The following is a 20400-nucleotide window of genomic DNA, read 5'->3' as shown; positions in this document are numbered from 1 at the left end:
ATCCTCCAGGAATCAGCCAGCCTCCTCAGCCCCCTTACATTTTATTCACTGCATCGATTTGTTTCAATGAACGCCGTTTATATTTCTTTGATGTATCGGAACATTTCGTTGTGATTGCGGCACGAATTTCGCGTTCTGTGCAATGGAACTTCGTTTTGACACAGTGAATAATATCGGCGGCCTTAATGGGATCCAATTGCATTTTGGCTGGTCTTTCGCGGCCATAAAATGCTGGCGAAGGTTTACCGGTCAGTGTGTGGGTGGCCAAGACATCGCTGCTAAAAACAAAGCCCAAAAGTTGACGGGTAGCCGAGGCAGAGGATGACCAAATAATGCTGCTATAGGATCTGGCATCAATTTGTGTACCATTGGGTCCCAAGATAACCACTTCGCCAATTTGTTGGGGATATTGATGGTGGTGGCTGGCATCATTGGATGTTAGCGCAACTACGGCTGGGTGTGAGTTTTCGCACACTGCAGGATAGGCGTCTTCTTGTTGATAATCTTCATCGTTGAGTTTCCTTTTGTTACCAGCATTTGGACTTTGTTGTTGTTGTTCATCCACTGAAGAAGCTGGGGAGCCAGTCGATGGCGAGGATGTTGTCGATGACACTCCCGATGAAGAGTTGGTGTAGGCGTAGTTGTGTTCACTACCGGCAATGTGATTTGTCGGTGACACCTGATTACAACTTGATGACGCCCTAAATGTCTCCTCCATTTGATCGATAATCACCTGCAGACGACTAAACATTGTGGCACTATCCATTTGCCGTTTGGCAATACGCTTCAAGCGCATTTCTGTTGTTACCAAATTCGCCACCTGATATGGATGGGGCTTAACGTACGAAGCTGGCGATTGACTGCTAATGTGTAATTCACTGAAGCTTTGTTCAAAACCCATGTTTAAATGATTTGTGGTGTTCGTCGTTTAAAACTGGAGAGTTAAGCGTGAGCTAGTTAAGTGAGTGTGTTTAACGCTGGAAGTCAGTTGTTGAACTGTGTTGCTATTCATTGATATCCCAGGCATTTATATACAAATCGTTCTTAAGTCTGTGCTAGCGATTGTGGCAAGCACCTGTCATAGGGTGACAGGTACCAATTCGCTTGGTGACAAGTTTTTTATTAGTTTCACACAAAAGCCGGCAGACAGTTGTCCACCCACGGCACAACACATCCTTGGCCTAATCCCCTAATCCCTTTTTCATTCTAAAATAAGTTCAGCGTATTCAGCAGGTACGTATCAATGCTTTTGCACATTGCCCTGCCTATTTCCATGAAATCAGATACTGCTGCGACCACTTGAGTGTGTGTGAAAAGTGTCATAAAATTATAAACGTCTTAAGACGGTTTTTATAACTTGCGTGTTAAAGAATAAAAGTTGTGTTCTCAAATAAAAATAGATATTGAAGTCGTTGAAGAGACAGACAACCCATCCTGGATAAGGTGGTTCTTGTGCGGATATCCTTAATGCTAATAAAAATAAATGTACATGTACCCGTTCAAAATAGAAGACAGCTGACTTTGGAGTGCAACAATTTATCATATCATTTTACATCGGTCATCCCAAAACTGACCTATGGCTGGAGCGGAAGAAAGTTTACAAATTTATCCAATCTATCTACGAATAGTTTTTTTTAGAAAATTTGGCCGATGTTGTAAGTAACTTTGTATTATGAATATTCAAAGAATAACAACCAACTTCCCCATTTGAGGTCCCGAGCGCTTTATATATTACTTATTTGGTTTTTGATAAGCCTATCCTATGCGCAATTTTTCCAATTTGAAGACCTTGTTTCGTGACATTGTCATTCACTTGATATTTGCATCGAATTCTTGACCTTCCCCTTCTGCATGAACTATCAGTAGTGTCGCCTTTTATATGCCTTTCGAATATCCTCATCTATTTGCACAACATGGTCTACCCACAGCAGTCACTGCAGCTCGATACATCTACCCAGACATCGTACATATGGTGTAGCTCGTGGTTCATTCGACGCAGATCTTTCGGAGAATTTTTCTCTCCAAGAGCTGCCTCATAAACTAGTGCAAGTACGTATGCTTCAGATCCATATACCAGCATCGATATCTTGGCATTTTATGTTCTTAGAAAATGAAATACCACTTGGAAAAAATCTTCACTTTCAAAATATGGATGTTGGACTAGTCGCACATAAATGTCGCTAACCATATTCGGTATTTTGAAAATTCTTGACTTCGTAGTTTTATGCGGGAGAATAAAAAAATTGAAACCCAATCTAAAGGTTTAAATTTTTTAGTTGACTAGGCCTTTGCCGCTCTATTCGAAGTCCGGGCAAAAAAAAAATAAAAATAAAAGCGAAGGGGGAAGTGCCAATACATATGATTGAGGAGAGGCGATTTCCCATCTGCTTGTTTGGGAAATCACCTCTCCTCCCTCATATGTTTCTATATGACCATCTTCACCACGTATAAATACCCTTCAACTGATCCATAAAGACGCCCCTCAACCCGCCAATAATGGCTTGAATTGAGTCGTCTATAACGACACTCTTTTAATTCGTCTATAACGACTGTCTTTAGCTCATCTATAACGACTCTTTTTAGCACGTCTATAACGACTTCCTTTTGCTAGTCTGCAAAGAATCTCAATTCTTCAATAATGACTAACCACGAACTCTCCTGCTGCTGACATACAGATGTCGCTTTGGCAACTAATATTGAACACATCCAATTTCATTTGACAGCCGCCGATGACAGATTGCTGGTTTTGTTTGCGAAATTTTAATTTTCAAAATACAACAACTACAATTGTGCCGCACTCTTCAAGTTTCGCTTTTTTCAAATCTACATATTTAAATACAATATTTAAAAATCCAAATATTTTAATTAAACAAATTCCATTACAAAATGAGTTCCCGCAAAAATAACACCACCAGCAGTCACAGCGATGCCGCCAATGCCATTAGTTATGTTCGAGAATTTAGCACACAAGCCGCCCTTTATCGTAACAACAAATCTGAAGATTCCCTGGTGTTACTGAACCGCAATGCCTCTCTGCTAAGCACCGCCATACAGCCACAACATTTTGCACCAGGACATTTGGAGGTGTCGAAATTCTATATTGATTTACATGCAGTTATGGGTAGCCTATCCACGGATTCGGATGCATTGTGGGCATGTGTGTCCCTACTGCAGCATTGTTCCAAAAATCTCGATGCCCGTAAGGCAATTGTAGAGGAATACCGATTCATACCATTGTTGACATTTTTGCTAAAACGTATCACTGCTGGTGCTGATAAACAATTAAAGGTTTTGACCCTGCTGCAGGAGTTAACATTTGGCATACAAATATCGTGGGAGGAACCATATATTGTGGTGTTGCTGGAACAGCTGGTACAAATTGTCTATCAAGCAACCGAGGAGGGTGAAGAAACACATGCCCAGTTGGCGTTATCGGTTCTCATCAATTTGTGTTATAAAAACTTTGTGGTTCTCTTTTTGTTCCTGCGCTCTGTGAATATTTCTACATTTAGTCGTCGTATACAAAACTATGGAGTGCTGGCTAATAAAATGTTAATCATTTTATCGGAGGATATCCATTCGCCGGATCAAAAGGAATTACATCTATTTATACGTTCATGTTTTACCGCCGTCGAAGAGTGCATAAAACAATGGAATGTTCCGCACTTAATGCACATTGTAGAATTTCTTAAGGACTCGAAGGCCCATAGTGGCCTGCACCAGGCAATGATGAGTTATCAATTCTATTTTGAGGATATTGAAAAGTTATTGGATGTGAGTAGAAATTTTTATTCGGATTTTTTTTTGTAGGGAAAACCAACTGTTTATAGAAGTCTAAGAGAAATTACGTAATTAGAATTTTTCAGGATATTATTGAGACGCGCATCAGGTTGTCTATAAAGAATGTCATCAGTTCAGTACATATATACAGACTCCCTTCAGCTCGTCTATAAAGACTCCCTTCAGCTCGTCTATAAAGACTCCCTTCAGCTCGCATATAAAGACTCCCCTCAGCTCGTCTATAAAGACTCCCTTTCAGCTCGTCTATAAAGACTCCCTTTCAGCTCGTCTATAAAGACTCCCTTTCAGCTCGTCTATAAAGACTCCCTTTCATCTCGTCTATAAAGACTCCCTTTCAGCTCGTCTATAAAGACTCCCTTTCAGCTCGTCTATAAAGACTCCCTTTCAGCTCGTCTATAAAGACTCCCTTTCAGCTCGTCTATAAAGACTCCCTTTCAGCTCGTCTATAAAGACTCCCTTCAGCTCGTCTATAATGACTCCCTTTCAGCTCGTCTATAATGACTCCCTTTCAGCTCGTCTATAAAGACTCCCTTTCAGCTCGTCTATAAAGACTCCCTTTCAGCTCGTATATAATGACTCCCTTCAGCTCATCTCAAAAGACTCCCTTCAGTTCCACTATGAAGACTCCTTTCAGCTCTTCTATAAAGACTCCCTTCAGCACTTCTATAAAGACTCCCTTTCAGCTCGTCTATAAAGACTCCCTTCAGCTCGTTTATAAAGACTCCCTTCAGCTCGTCTATAAAGACTCCCTTTCAGCTCGTCTATAAAGACTCCCTTTCAGCTCGTCTATAAAGACTCCCTTCAGCTCGTCTATAAAGACTCCTTTCAGCTCTTCTATAAAGACTCCCTTCAGCTCTTCTATAAAGACTCCCTTTCAGCTCGTCTATAAAGACTCCCTTCAGCTCGTCTATAATGACTCCCTTTCAGCTCGTCTATACAGACTCCCTTTCAGCTCATCTATAAAGACTTCCTTTCAGCTCGTCTATAAAGACTCCCTTTTAGCTCGTCTATACAGACTCCCTTTCAGCTCATCTATAAAGACTTCCTTTCAGCTCGTCTATAAAGACTCCATTTTAGCTCGTCCATAAAGACTCCCTTTCAGCTCGTCTATAAAGACTTCCTTTCAGCTCGTCTATAATGACTCCCTTTCAGCTCGTCTATAAAGACTCCCTTTCAGCTCGTCTATAAAGACTACCTTCAGCTCGTCTAGAAAGACTCCCTTCAGCTCGTCTATAAAGACTTTCTTTCAGCTCGTCGATAAAGACTCCCTTCAGCTCGTATATAATGACTCCCTTTCAGCTCGTCGATAAAGACTCCCTTCAGCTCGTATATAATGACTCCCTTTCAGCTCGTCGATAAAGACTGCCTTCAGCTCATCTCAAAAGACTCCCTTCAGCTCATCTCAAAAGACTGCCTTCAGCTCATCTCAAAAGACTCCCTTCAGCTCGTCTATAAAGACTCCCTTCAGCTCGTCTATAAAGACTCCCATTCAGCTCGTCTATAAAGACTCCCATTCAGCTCGTCTATAAAGACTCCCATTCAGCTCGTCTATAAAGACTCCCATATGGTCGTCTATAAAGTCTTCATAGATCTATTTTTTTTCATAATTTTTCTTTTCAGCGTTTAGAGTCACGACGATCCATGGACGATTCTAGTGATGATTCACGGAAGCATGAACAAATCTGTATGGGTTTGCTGTTCGAACTAATGGAACATATTATGGATTTGTCGGGTCAAATCGATGAGGAAGGCAAAGAAAATGTTGCCATTAGTTTAGATTCAAATATACCCAGGATATTTGAGCTGTTATGCAGTTGGCTGCAATCGGAAGTTTGTGGGGTGCAAGCCATAAATCTGTTGGACAGCTTAGTTCGATTGGGTAAGTTTTATGAAATTCTTTTCAATTCAATTAAAAAATATATAAATTGAAATTTTTACAGCCAAAAAAGAATCCATAGCACCACGTATCTCACGCGATCCTTCCATAATTATTCAGCTAATATTGACATCGGAAAAACCGGAAACATCACCACTACACACAGCTGCCGTATTACAACTATTGGTTTCACTGCTACATCAAACGAAAACAGAAAAATTAATTTTGTCCAAAATTACCGAATCCTATTTTGATAAAATATTAGCCCCATTGTTGGCCGTTAAAACGGAAATGCCCGATAGTTTTTTGTCCATGGAAGAAATAGAAAAGTCAATATTTTGTTTACTTTTACTCATAAATTTTACCGATATTGCCAAAAAGGCATATTTTGAAAAGTGCTGTAATCTATTACAATTGCCGCAGATACAACATGCCTTGGCCCGGGCCATGGTGAGTGGTGGAGAACGGGTGTGTTCTGCTGTCTTTCAAATATCACAATTTGAACATTTTCCACAATTTGAAGTGGCCAAGGTGAGTATAAGAATATGTTTTTAATTACGTTTCTGAATTGATGCGATGTTCTCCTTTAGCACATTTCCAAATTGAATGCCTCCAACAATCAAATTCACCTTGCCTCTCCTGCTCCAAATGGTGATCAATGGCGTAATTTGAATGCCATTTTAAAGAGTCACAAAACATTTGCCAGCAAAGAGCTGGAAGAGCGTTTGAATGCTTTGATTGAACTGATATCAAATGCTGAACGCAACAATCAATTAAATAATGTGGCCACATCACAAATTATGGAGTTGTTTAATTATAAAATTAAAAATTTACAAGCAGCCGAGGCTAGTTTGCAAAAACGTTTAGAGGATGCCAGTAATGAGGTGAGATATAAAATTATTAACAATATTTTATTTTATTAGCTCATATATTTTTCAGATCACCCACCTCTCACAACGCATTAATTTTCAAAATGCCGAACTGGAAAAATATCACACCATGAATTTTGAATTACACATCAATCAAGAGTCTCTGCAAACTCAATGTAAAGATTTGAAACATCAAAAGGATAATTTGAAACGTAATATGACAGAGCTAATGAAGAAATTATCTGAACAATCTGAGGCATTGCAAATAAGTGAAAAACGTTTGGCTGTTAAAGTATCGGAAATGATTGGTAGGCATTACATTTTATTTTATTTTGCAATCAAATAGGTGTAATATATTTTTTCTTTTTTAGTTCTCCAAAAGGACTATAATGATCTAAAGGAACAGTTGCAAGCCAAAACAGAAGAGGTGGACAAATTACATGCGGCCTCTAAAGAAAGTGTAAGTACCGGAAGTGGAGTTAAATTTATTATTTAAATTACACCATATTGAGAGAACCTTCGACAAGAAAATATATACATTAGTGAGCTTTCAACAATTTCTAAACATAATCGATGAACAAATCGATAGCGTACGCGAAGTTTCTAACTAAAATTCACACCCAAACCGAGATGAGTGTAATAGGATAGAAGCAACAGAAGAAATAATAAGGCTTCTCCTGGAAACTCACTTCCCACCGAACACATCGATAACTGTTATGGTAAAGAGTTAATAATAGTCAATCGTTAAACAGGTCGATAGCGTAAACGAAGTTTCAAAAAATCAAGAAGTTTGTAACAAAAAACGCACAACTAAGCTATACAGACTCCCTTCAGCTCGTCTAGGGGAGTTGCCAATCTCCTACTAGGCGCGTCTTCCCGGGTGGCGGATGGGAAGAGGGTCTTCCGGAGGAACTGCTACTGAATCTCACCCTAACTGATGATGAGCTGGACACCACGGTGATCCCAGCCAAGTCTACACAGGGGGATTGTTGTAGAATTAACGAAGGAAATGCAGACCCTGTTGACCGACCGACTTCAAGTCTGACTACAACAGGTCCTGTGTCGACACCTGCCGACGATAAACTTCAGAGGCAATCTGCGACGGAGGCGATGTCCGACGATGGGGAATCTGTCGAGTCCCCAGCAGCGAACAGCGGCTCAAATGTTGGGAAGGCCCGAGATGTAGCTGATGCGAAACACTACAAACGTGCTGTTTCGTATCTCCGCAAATTTGTGTGACGAGACGGGAATTTGATTTCGGAGAGGGAGGTTCACCTCATCAAGTGCATATGAGATTCGTAAGGAAGTTCGAAAGAATCTATCCGCACGCTCTCCATCGTGCATAAATTTCATTTGGATGTAACATGCCTGAAGTCGTATCAGGAGCAACGCATATAACAAATGGAAATAGGAGATTAGAAGAGAAGAAGAAGAACTTTGGAGAAAATGCATAACCAGTTATTTTATCATAGATCTGCATACAAATTCACCACCCACAGGCCTTAAAGCTATTGATGGTACCTTTAGAGGGGGTGGCTTTGAAATCTATATTCAATTTTAATTCCCAAGAGGCCAATGATTTGCTTTTGGATTCGCCGGTACTTTATGAACTGAAAATAAAAATGGAAAAATTTATTTTATCATTTGACCAATATTTTCGATATAAATCATGGCAAACAATACTACCCTATACGGGTGGCGGAACCACCTCCTCCACCTTCCATGATTTGGAAATAATGGTGGAGATTTGTGATATACGTGAGACCTGTAGTCAAATAATGAACAATACCCAATTACTGATACACTGTGAGTAATTCCGCGATGTAGAATATGAAGAATATTTACAGCAGATTAATGTCTGTTTTATGAGAACAAATTATCAGAAGGGCTTGAATCTCCTGAAAATGGCTTTGATTACATTACGGAATGAAAATTCGTTATATCGTGAGAGATTTGAAAAATACACCAAGGTATTGATAATACATAATTGGATAAATTACTGGAACACCCTGACAACTAGGTGTACATAAGTGCCGATATTATACATCTGTTTGTGGAGAAATCCAGAGTTATTAGATTATACCCAACAAATGGATAAGTCGATTTTGGAAAATCTGTCCCGCAGCTCCCACTATGACGGAGGAAAGGCGGTTCAAAAGAAATCTACCGGGGCGTCATCTCAATCAAAATCAAGATTTATATCGAAGAACCCAGTTACAACTCGAAATTGGCTCATAAGTTATGTCTAAAGAAAAATATCAATACGGAGACCTTGAAAAGCAATATGGTCTCACTGTTCTACGAACAAATTCCCCATTCGATTTTACTGAAGAAATGTAATCTCTAAAAATACATATGGGTGCGAAATGAAAGAACAGGTTTTCAAAAATTTTTGAACCGGATAATAAAACCGATAATAGTCCGGCTTTCTTTTTTTCTCGAAGTTAGTTTTTTGGGCTTATTGGTTTCTGTTTCATAAGGGATATGGAGTTATTAGATTCTTATGTTATCATTTCGGTGTGTTGGAACTCCTTCCGTTTGGCTGCAGGAGGTATAGATGGTGGATGTAATCGGCTGCTAGTTGTATCTAGTAAGCTCTGATCACACACCATATCTCCGAACTTTGACCCGTAGCGAATTTTTCCTTCTTAGGGTATTTTTTATATACTCACCAAGGTCTTTCAACCCTAATAGGAATTAGCCATCCTCACCTCCTGACTCTAACCCCGATTTTGCCTCACAGTGTAATTAAAAAAACAATTCCATTTAAAAGCTCCCAAAAATTGCGTTTTTATTTTATATTTTTAAAAATTACCACTTAACATATCGACATCTTGAATATTTGCATATTTAATACCCGCTGCTGGTTTACGATATTCCAATAACGACGAAGAGGAGGTAATATTTTTTCCCAAACCCCCCGATGATGATTGTTGTAAACGGCGGCGATATAGAAAATATAGAATACCGATTAATAAAAATAATAATATGAAAATCAAGGGTATTATATAGTAGATGGGTGAGCCGGCACGTTGTATAGTTTCCACCGGTGTTGTGGGCTGCATATAGACCCTGGTATTTGTTTCTGGTGTCGGTTGAAATGTGGGTATTTTTATGGGGAAGCCGGTAATTGGTGTTGGATTCCATGATCGCAAGGTGCTGCTAAACGATGAAGTTATTTGTGTCGTCGTCTCTAGGGTGCTCGATTGCTGCAGGGTGGTTAGGGAAATAAATGTGGGTGGTGGTGAGGTCATAGAGAATGGTGGTGTAACTGCAGTTGCATCGTGATTCCGTATGGGCTTCCATGTGGTGGTGGTTGGTGTTGCAATATATACAGGTTTCAAAAATCCTGTCTGGGTACAAGAACACCGTAGAAATTTTCCCAGTTCCAATGATTTACAGGCATCCATGGACCATGGTGCGTTATATGAAGGCTTCATATAACATTTATTGACTTTTTGTTCCAAGGGATAAATGTCCAATTGTATGGGAGCCGAAGCAGCCGAAGAGGAGGTGGAGGAGGAGGGATTTATATTTTGCAAATTTAATTCCTTTAAGTGATTGCCATCATCAAGGATTTCATAGATGTTATAGTGCAATAGGGAAGAAGAAAAGGAGGTGGATGAGGGATCTCCTTCTTCCTCATTTTCTTCTTGTGGTCGATTTGGAAAATTATAGGTCCTAATAACCAAACAATATTTTGCATTCGTTTCCATTAATTTAAAATGCATTACAATTTTATCGAAAATATCCTCACTTATTTGTGTCGACTGTGACATATCGGAACCCTTTATTAGTTTAAGCGTAAGGGAGACCATATTGCTTTTCAGTGTCTCTGTATTGAGATTTCGCTTTAGGCACAACTTCTGAGCCAATTTCGAGATTTTCTCTATGAATTTATTCATGGCCTCCGCGTGATAGCCTTCGGTTTTTAATAAATCTTCCAAAAGTATTAACTGGGTCCTTTGATATAAATCTTGATTTTGATTGACAATACGTTTGGTTCGATGGCGCCCCGGTAGATTCCTTTTGAAACGCCTTTCCTCCATCATTGTGGGGGAGGTGGTGGGGTTGTCAATTAGATTTTCCATAATCTCAATTAATTTCTCCAAAATCTGCTTATCCATTTGTTGGGTGTAATCTAATAACTCTTTAGATTTCTCCACAAACAGGTGTATAATATCGGGACTTATGTACACCTGATTGTCAGGTTGTTCCAGTAATTTATCCAATTCTTTATTTATCAAGACCTTGGTGTATTTTTCAAATCTCTCACGATACAAGGAATTACCATTCCTTAAGGTAATCAAAGCCATTGTCAAGAGATTCAAACCCTCCTGATAATCTGTCCGCATAAAACAGGCATTAATCTGCTGTAAATATTCTTCATATTCGACATCCCGGAATTCCTCAAAGTGTATCATTAATTGGGTATTGTTAGCAATTTGACTACAGGCCTCACGTATATCACAAATTTCCACCATTATTTCCATAGCATGGGAGGTAGAGCTTCCTTCACCCATATAGGGTAGTATTGTTTGCCAGGATTTATATTGAAAATATCGGCCAAATGATAAACTAAATTTTTCCATTTTTATTTTCAGTTCATAACGCACGGGTGAATCCAAAAGCAAATCCTTTGCCTCTTGGGAATTAAAATTGAATACAGATTTCAAAGCCACTCCCTCTAAAGGTTCCATCAATAGCTTTAAGGCCTGTGGTGGTGAATTTGTATGCAGATCTATGGTGAAATAACTGGTTACCCGTTTTCTCCAAGGCTCTTCTTCTTCTCCCATTTCCATTTGCCGTATTGCTCGTTGCTCCTGATACGGCTTCGGACATGTCACATCCAAACGAAATTTATACATTGCATCACCCTCAAACCCTGGCCAGGTTAATTCATTTTTCATTTCCCTACCGGCTGCGGGAATTTGCAGCGATATCTCACGATTTACTGTGGAATTTGTAAAATCGATAATTTCCTCAAGATAATATTTTTCCAAATCCGATATCTTGGTATAACCATAATTATCTTTGGGGTCCAACACACCCGGCGCAATATACTGGAAACCATCCTCTTGGGCACTCAACCAACTGGCCTCACAATTTGCCACCAAATTCATGGCCATTACCGAAAAACGAAACTCCTCCGTTGAGGAGGGATTTAAATTCGGTACCCTTTGGAAATCATAGCTAACAAACAATGAGGAGACCACTTCAATTTCTGCCTTCACTCTCGTAGATATATCATTAATGCTAACATTGGCCACCACCTGATAGAGGCCAGATTTTTCAAATTTAACCCGGAATTCATTATCACGATCGTCTTGTGTCATCAATATCTCCTTGCTGTTGGCATTACGAAGTAACCATTTAACATTGGCCTCCATGATCATATCGAAATTCCTCAAAAACACACGGAAAGTCAAAGTGGTTCCCTCACCAATACGGGCCGCCGTCGGCACAATCATGGCCTGGAAACCCTTATTCAATACCTCAACCATAATTGTCTGCCTGGCCAGCAGACGTTTGCTATGCCATTCCCTTACTTGGGCCTCCACAGAGGTTTTCCTTTCCGCTCTTAAAACATTTGCCGGTATTATCAAAACACTTGACACCGTGCGTTCCAATTCCATTTTGAATTTCTCCTCTTCCAGCTCCGCCTCCTCCAATTGCCATTGCACATAGTAATCATGTTTGGGTCGGCAAAAACTCACCTTGGCCACAATTTGATATTGCATATTGGCCACAATTTCCTCTGAACCAATTAGCAACAAATTAATACCCTCCGGAACATCGTTATTCTGCAGCACACCATCTGCATAGTCCAAGGTGAAAACCTGTTCCCTTGTCGTTTCGCCGGCATCTGTTATACCCACCACATGGAAAATATAACTTACCCCGGGTATAACCTGACGTTTGCTAATCATAGCCATATTATCACGGGATATTTGTAAACGTTGTTGGCTATTCAATTGCTGTTCCAAAGCTCGGACGGCCTTCCACACCAATAGTGTCTCACGTTGGGTTAAGGGGTCGGGTCCCAAAATTTTAAAAAATATTTTAAATTTATACGATAATTTTATGCCATCTTTGGGTTGAAAGGCCACGGTCACGCCATCGGGTTGGTGTTGTTGTTTGTCGGAGGAGTTGGAGGAGGCAGTTTCATTGTCCTCATGTTTGCACAAGGTCTGTGGTGCCACAATACGAAAGGACGGCACCTCTTCTTCTTCGTTTTGGCAGCTGACCAGGGTAACTTTCAAACAAATTATGGAAATTAACAAAATTTTGAATATTTTCGGCATTTTTTTTTAGTTTTAATTTCCTTGAGGTATGTCTCCTTGTCCCAAGGTGTGTCCCAAGTAATAACTTTACTATCCTGTATCAAGGTTGCTATGACAATTGGCAATATGGTCAGCCAGCCAGCCGGCACAATGACCCAGGGCTATTTTTTGCACACAGACTAATGGTGGTTGCCATGGCAACCATGAAACCCGGTAAAGTAATTCGATAAAGGAGACAATAAAACAAATTTAAATGACACTGAAACTGGAAAAAGTCCCGCCACGTTTTCGATATTTTGAAGATTTCAGGTCCCAGCCCATATTCGATATTTTTTAATGTTTTAGCCATATTTTCCTTAGCGATGTGGTTGTTATATGGCATTCCGTGTTCTTTCTGTCCATGTATTTTTGTGAGCAAAGTACAGGTCCCCGAATTGGATGAAATTTTTTTTTTGGATTTAGGTCCAGGTTTTGATATATCGCCATATATATATTTAACCGGTAAACGGTCCGCATATATCATTTTTGCATATTTTGGTACAGCCTAATCATTTAGGTCTAGAATGATGTCTGCCAAGTTTCGTGAAAATCGGTCCAGATTTAGATATAGCTCCCATATATAGTTTTGTCCGATTTCATGTAAATGGTGCCCTACAGTATCTTTCGATTTGCAAAATTTGGCATAACGTATTGAATTAAGCCTAGAGTGATGTTTTTCGATTTATAGATATATAGCCAATTTCATGTGAACGTCCAAAGTCCCTATTTATTTTCGATATTTTGGCATAACGTACTGAATTGAGCCTAGAGTGATGTCTGACGGACGGATGACCTATTTATATTTGTTTGAATTCGATTTACATACTTTATGGATAGATTTAGGTAGATTCACATTTAGATAAATATCACATATTTTATTTCATCCAATTTCATTATAATAGTCCTGTTTAACATTCCCATAGTGGTGAAGGGTAATCATGTTCCTGAAATATTTTCTATGTAGGTTCAGGTTTTGACATTGCCACCATATAAAGATCCCGATCCATATTTTATATTTTCAAGGTTTTAGCCGCATTTCCTCCAACCGAAGTGGTTGTTAATTGGCATTCTGAGTTATTGAAGGGTGAAAAAGCACATCCGTGAAACATTTTCGATATAGGTCTAGTATTTGACATGATCACCATATAAAAGTCCAGACCATATTCGATACTTTTTAAGATTTTAGCCACATTTTTCCAAACGAAGTCGCTTTAATTTAGCTTTTTGGGTTCTTGGAGGTTGAATAATCCTATTTGCAAAACATTTTCGATATAGGTACACGTTTTCACATAGTTCGCATATAAAGGTCCCGATCCATATTCGATATATTTAAGTGTTTAGCCACATTTTCTTAACCGAAGTTTCTGTAATTTGGCATTCTGGGTTCTTGGAGGGCAAAAAGTCATATTCACAAAATATTTTCGATACAGGTACAGGTTTTCACATAGTTTGCATATAAAGTTCCCGTCATATTTTCGATATTTTCAAGGTTTTAGCTGCATTTTTTCAACAGAAGTGTCACTAATTAGGGTCTAAACTAGGGTCTAAAACATCTTTGCACACAATTTTCGATATAGATCAATTTGGCACCATTTGATGTTCCCGTCATATTTTCGATATTTCAAAGTTTTTGGTGGAATTTTCCAATCGCCTTTATTGGGTCCTGAAAAAATATTTAAAAAATCCAGACCCTTAAAAAACTTCTTTAAAAAATCCAAACCTTGTAAAGGACTCTTTAAAATATTCTTTAAAAAATCCAAGCTTTGTAAAGGACCCTTAAAACTATTCTTTAAAAAATCCACGCCTTGATTAGGGTCCAAATCTTGTGTGAGTCCTTGGAAAAAATATTATTTATTAAATTCCCTTTATAATTTTCCCCTCTCTTCTTCTCTTCATTTCAGTCACTACGCATTGACAAATTTAAGAAGACAATTGCCGCATATGAAGTCGATTTGAAAGAAAAAACCCGTCACATTGAAGAGAAAGAAAAGGAGCTGGCCAAAACACAAAAAGTGCTGGAAGAACAGCGTGATGCTAAAAAGAAATCCGATGATGTTATTACGGTACTCGAATCACAACTGCAAGAGAAAAATGAACAAATTCGTAACTACGAATTGGAATTGAGCGAAACAGAAGAGTTGCGTAAAACCATCATGAGTTTAATGGAAAGTAAAAAACCCAAACGTAAATAGTAAGAATAGTAGTAGTTTTGGAAAATATTGGAATATGCAAAACTTATTTTTTATATAAAAATTATTTCAAAATTGTATAGAATATGATTTTTTATATAGTATTTATTGGTTTAGATTTGTCATCTGTAATTGCAACAATTCAATACTTTTCATAAATGTTCGTTTATTTATATTAAATTGATTAGGAAGTTAAAATCATAATTAAATTATTCTCGTGCTCGTCCCAATTTGTTTCCATTTCTAGTTTTATAATATTGTATAGAAAATAAATAAAAAAATCATGACTTATTTAAGAACAAAAATTATTTATTTGGATGTGAATTTTTATAAAATTTTTTTGGAGAGGAAATTCAAATTCCCATATTCCCAACATTTTCATAGTAGGACTGATTTTATATTTTCATATGAAAAGCTTGTATGGCAATGGGTTGTTCCGGGTTAAACCAGATACATAATTACTGTGATAGGGTTATATTGCGACATGCTGCTTGAAATCATCCATGCCATCACCTCATGGAGGCCTACACGATCTAGACAGAGAGTATAACAGAGAACCCCAAGATCAATGAATAAGATTTTCACGGAAGTAGTGAGCCATTCTATGGAACAATACCACGTGCCTGCAGTTCCTGAAGTCCTCCCTCCTCAGTAGATAAACGACAGCTACCCAGTCAAACAAGAGCTGTGCAGCCGCCTAAATTGGTATTGGTCCGAAATAACAGCACAATATCAGACACATGCCCTGCATGTGGCCTTGAACTCAGCTATACCCACACATTTGTTTCCGGAATATCTTTGATTGCAACCTTTTTGAATCTGGAAAAAGAGAATTCAGAAACAACACAACGGCTATCCAAGTGATTCCTCTAAATCGTAGGCGATGAAAGAAGACACAAACCTTTGCAAGGATGGAAGATAACTTTGAAGCTACTCACATTTATCTCCATAATTTTCACAACCGTGAAAATGATGCCAGGGGTTCTAAACAATAGAGAACATCGAGGGGGTCCCTAAACGGTTTTGGCTCAAAGATACCAATATTTCGATTTTTCTCGTAGCAAACATGTGCCCTCATTATACCCTTAGCCATAGGGCTGAGGGTATAAAGACGTTTTTTAATTGTTCTGTCTATAATTTTGTACTTCGTTTTCTAAGAGTTTGAGAGGTTAGGGCAATCCAATTATGAGTGCCTAGACACGAATTACATAGACAGAAACGTCCACAAATTAAGGGATGTAAATGTAATGTCCTCTTCGAGAAAGCAGATATGCCTTTGAAAAACTCTGGATGATGGGGGAGATTCGGAAAAAAGGAAAAGAGGTCCGAAAGCTTCACATCAGAGCACGCCGAAAAAATATCTACAGTATTCTGGGACAACTTTCACGATAAACGGAAAGAATACAATAAATTGACAAGAACCGCCAAACGCAACTCCTGGAAGCTGTTCTGCGAACAGGTAGACGTGAACGACATTTCAAAAATCAAGATGTTTCTATCTAAGACCCACACCCAACCCGAAACTATGGTAGATGGCGAGAGGAAACACTAAGGTTCCTAATGAATGCTCACTTCCCATCGAACACATCCACAATGGACGTTTCCACGACAGAGGGGTCTACGATCCGAAACGACCCGAGTCTTACTCGGCCAACGTCTGTCACCTCAGCCCGTTGTGTAAAAGCAATAGGGCTGCTACAACAACAACAATGGACGATGTCATGACATATAGAGAAGAAAGATCAGATGAACCTATAATTGACAAGTCAATGGTGTTAGACGCCTTAAAAAGCTTCACACCATTGAAGGCGGCAGTGCCGGATAACGTTACTACAAAAAGAGACGGTATTTTTATCACCAGGTACACACCGAAAGCCTGGCAGGAAGCCAGGGTAGTCTTCATATCCAAGTCCGGCAAGGCAAACTGCGCAACACCAAAATCATATCGGCCAATAAGCCTAATTACATTCCCACTCAAAACCATGGATCGTACAATCGACACCACATCGTGTCGATCGACATCGTACAGCAGTATACCCAATGATACGCTGAAATATAAACAACATGCGTATGTAAAGGGGAGATCAATGGAAACCGCTTTACATGAGGTAGTACACTATATTGAGGAATTCCCTATCAATGATCATATCTATGTCTTGGTCGACGTTCCGTTGGCAGAAACAAATTGTCCTTCGCCTTCATATCCAGGGTATCTTTGGATTTTCCACTTTTAGACATCGCAGTCGGCGGAGGGGTTACCAAAGTTTCATAGATTTCATATGGTATCGTAAATACTGTAAATTTGTTGTACTATAGTTTGCGATTTAGTACTCTTCATACACATAAGCACTATTTTCCGAAATCTCTCTTACTTCCATTAAACAGATTAAAACCAGTAAGGAAAGTAGTAAAGTACCCCATGCAAAATTTCGTGCAAGTCGAAAGATATATAGGGACTTTGGTACACCATTTACATTAAATCGGACGAAGTTATATATGGGAGCTATATCTAAATCGGAACCGATTTTCACGATGTTTAACACACATCGTTCTAGACGTAATTCAGCCCGCTGTGCCTAATTTCGTGTAAATCGAAGGATATATAGGGAGTTTGGTGCACTATTTACCTAAAATCGGACTAAAATATATATGGGAACTATATGACGTATGCCAAATTTCATCCAATTCGGATCATAAATGCGACCTGTACTTTGTTTACAATTTAACATGGACAGACAGACGGACATGCATAAATCGACATAGAATGTGATTCTATGCATATAATGTGATTCCGTTGCCGAAATCGAAATTTAGTGCATTTGCTATTCTATTTACTATTCGTACAAATCAATTCGAGTTTCCATAGTTATCTCTATAGCTAAATACTACACTTCAACAGTAATCTAAATTCCAAATCGCAGGATCCAACCAAATCCAAATGGTTCCAAATATAGTACCATCATACTTATAAGTAAGAATTTCTAAAACTACATCAATCTTACTCTCCAACAGTAATCTTAATTCCACCAAAGTCCAAATTTAGTACTTTTCGTACTCATAAGTACGAATTTCCAAATATACCTCAATCCTTATTTCAAATAGTAATCGTAAGTCAAAATTTAAGAATTCCAGCTCTGTCTGTTCATCAAAAACCAAATTGTACCAGATTTGGTACCATTCTGTACTTTTCGTACCCATATTCCAAACTTTATCAAATCTACACTCCCACAGTAACCTAAGTTGCAACTTTCGGGATTCGAATTCTACCCGTTCACCAATGTCCAATTTGTACCAAATTTTGTGCTTTTCGTACCCATAAGTACGAATTTCCAAAACTACCCCAGTCATGTTCTCCAATAATAACCTTTAGTCCACATTTAAGGATTCCAGCTCTATCCGTTCACCACACTCCAACAGTAATTTTAATCATAAATTTCAGGATCCCAGCCCTATCCGTTCACATAAATCCAAATTGTAGCATATTTAGTACCATTTAGTACTTTTCGTACTTTAAGTTTGAATTTTCAACACTGTCTCAATCCTGTACTCTAACAGTAATTTTATTTTCAAATATAAGTTTTTTATCTCAATCTAAATAAACTTAGTACCATTTAGTACACATAATCATGCATTTTCAAAACTACCTCCATATCTCAATCCTACACTCCACCCTTAATTTTGATTCCAAATTTTAGGGTTCCCGCTCACACAAAACGAATTGTACCCTATTTAGTACCATTTAGTGCTTCTCGTATCCAAGAGTACGAAATTCCAATACTACCTTAATTCTGTGATTTGCATTCTAAATTTAAGTTTTCCATCTCTATCCATTCACTCTGATCTAAACTGTACCAAATTTAGTACCATTTAGTACACGAAATGACAAATTTTCAAAACTACCGACATATTTCAATCCTGCACTCCAACAGTAATATTAATTTAATCAAAATTTCAGGATCTCAACCCTATCCATTGGTACCATTTAGTACTTTTTGTTTCTATAATTAAACTACGTCAATCCTACACTTCAAAAGTAATTTTAATTCCAAAATTCTGGAGTCCAACTCTATCCACTTAATCAAGTTGTACCAAATATAGTACCATTTAGTACACATGCTTCCATACCTTAATTATATATTCTAAAAGCAACCATTATTCCAAATTTTAGGTTTCCAGCTCTCTCCGTTCACCCAAATCCAAATTGTACCATATCTAGTGCCGTTTAGTACTTTTCGTACACACAAATACGAATTTCCACAGATGTCTCTATAGCTCAATCTTCAACAGTAATCAGAATTCCAAATTTCAGGTTTTAAGCTCATCCGTTTAAGCAAAATCCAAATTGTACTATATTTAGTACGATTTAGTACTTTTCGTACCAATAAGTGCGAATTTCCAAAACTACCTCAATTCTACACTGCAACTGTCATTTTAATTCCCAATTTCAAGACTCCAGCTCTATATGTGAACCGAAATCCAACTTGCACCAAATTTAGTACCATTAAGTACTTTTCGTACACAAAGGTACGATTTTTTAAAGCTACCTCAATCCTGTATTCCAACAGTAGTCCTAATTCCGATTTTCAGGATTCCATCTATATACACTCAACTAAATGCAAATAGTACCAAATTTAGTACCATTTAGTACTTTTTAAAAAACATAAGTACGAAAATCTTAAACCATTTCCATACATCAACACCACTTCCCAACCTGTATTCCATATAAAATTTCAACATTTTAGCTATATGTGTTCAATATATATACAATTAGAACTAAATTTAGTACTTTTATTACACTTATAGGCCGAATTTTCAAAAACCCTTTTGTACATCTTTCTAACTTTCCATCAGTGACCCACATTCCAAATTTCAGAATTCTAGCTCTTCCCGTTCGTCTAATACAAAGGGTACCATATTTGGTACATTTTAGTACTTTTCGTACCCTTCTAGTACGAATCTCCAAAAACCCAGCCTTATCTCACGCCTACACACCAACAACAACCCACACTCAAAATTTCAAGCTTCTAGCTTTAGCCGTTTATTTTTTTGTATACAATTATTATTATTTGTAATTATTATTATTCTTATTACTTAATACTAAAAATTAGTAATACTAATTAACATTAATTTGTATTATTAAAATTATATTAACATTTTATATAGATTATTTTTCATTAATAATTATTAGCTATTTTTACATAAATTTACAGACTTATTCTATAGTTAGATACTTGTATAATAAGTTATTATTTTATTACAATTATTTTTTTTTTAGAAAAGAGTATTAATTGTTTTTTTATAAAAAAATGTTAAAGCTTTCTTTTCAATGGGGGTTTTCAATA

At 37.9% G+C, this 20400-nt stretch overlaps 2 protein-coding genes across 2 annotated transcripts; one reads left to right on the top strand and one right to left on the bottom strand.

The window, feature by feature from the left end:
• Positions 1 to 34: 34 nt before the first annotated feature.
• LOC133323952 (early boundary activity protein 2-like) lies at positions 35 to 901 on the bottom strand. Its single transcript, XM_061532851.1, has one exon. The coding sequence runs from the start codon at positions 899 to 901 to the stop codon at positions 35 to 37; it is 867 nt and encodes a 288-aa protein (XP_061388835.1).
• Positions 902 to 2886: 1985 nt separating this feature from the next.
• On the top strand, positions 2887 to 15061 carry LOC133323951 (uncharacterized). The gene is made up of 7 exons (XM_061532850.1): positions 2887 to 3774; positions 5422 to 5680; positions 5742 to 6208; positions 6268 to 6561; positions 6617 to 6854; positions 6918 to 7006; positions 14771 to 15061. Exons 1-7 carry the CDS (start codon positions 2887 to 2889, stop codon positions 15059 to 15061), a joined length of 2526 nt encoding a protein of 841 aa, XP_061388834.1.
• Positions 15062 to 20400: the final 5339 nt, after the last annotated feature.

This window comes from Musca vetustissima, unplaced genomic scaffold (genome assembly GCF_032173495.1).
Source record: "Musca vetustissima isolate MV318-11 ecotype Yass unplaced genomic scaffold, APGP_CSIRO_Mvet_v1 utg47811, whole genome shotgun sequence".
In the NCBI taxonomy this organism is placed as follows: Eukaryota; Metazoa; Arthropoda; class Insecta; order Diptera; family Muscidae; genus Musca; species Musca vetustissima.
This window is presented reverse-complemented; position numbering and strand designations above follow the sequence as displayed.

Bases quoted from the DNA above. Each gene is read 5' to 3' on its own strand.
- LOC133323951 (XM_061532850.1), top strand. From the start codon at position 2,887: ATGAGTTCCCGCAAAAATAACACCACCAGCAGTCACAGCGATGCCGCC. The intron at 3,775-5,421 runs GTGAGTAGAAAT...TTTTCTTTTCAG, and splicing joins ATATTGAAAAGTTATTGGAT to CGTTTAGAGTCACGACGATC. The intron at 6,562-6,616 runs GTGAGATATAAA...TATATTTTTCAG, and splicing joins TAGAGGATGCCAGTAATGAG to ATCACCCACCTCTCACAACG.
- LOC133323952 (XM_061532851.1), bottom strand. From the start codon at position 901: ATGGGTTTTGAACAAAGCTTCAGTGAATTACACATTAGCAGTCAATCG.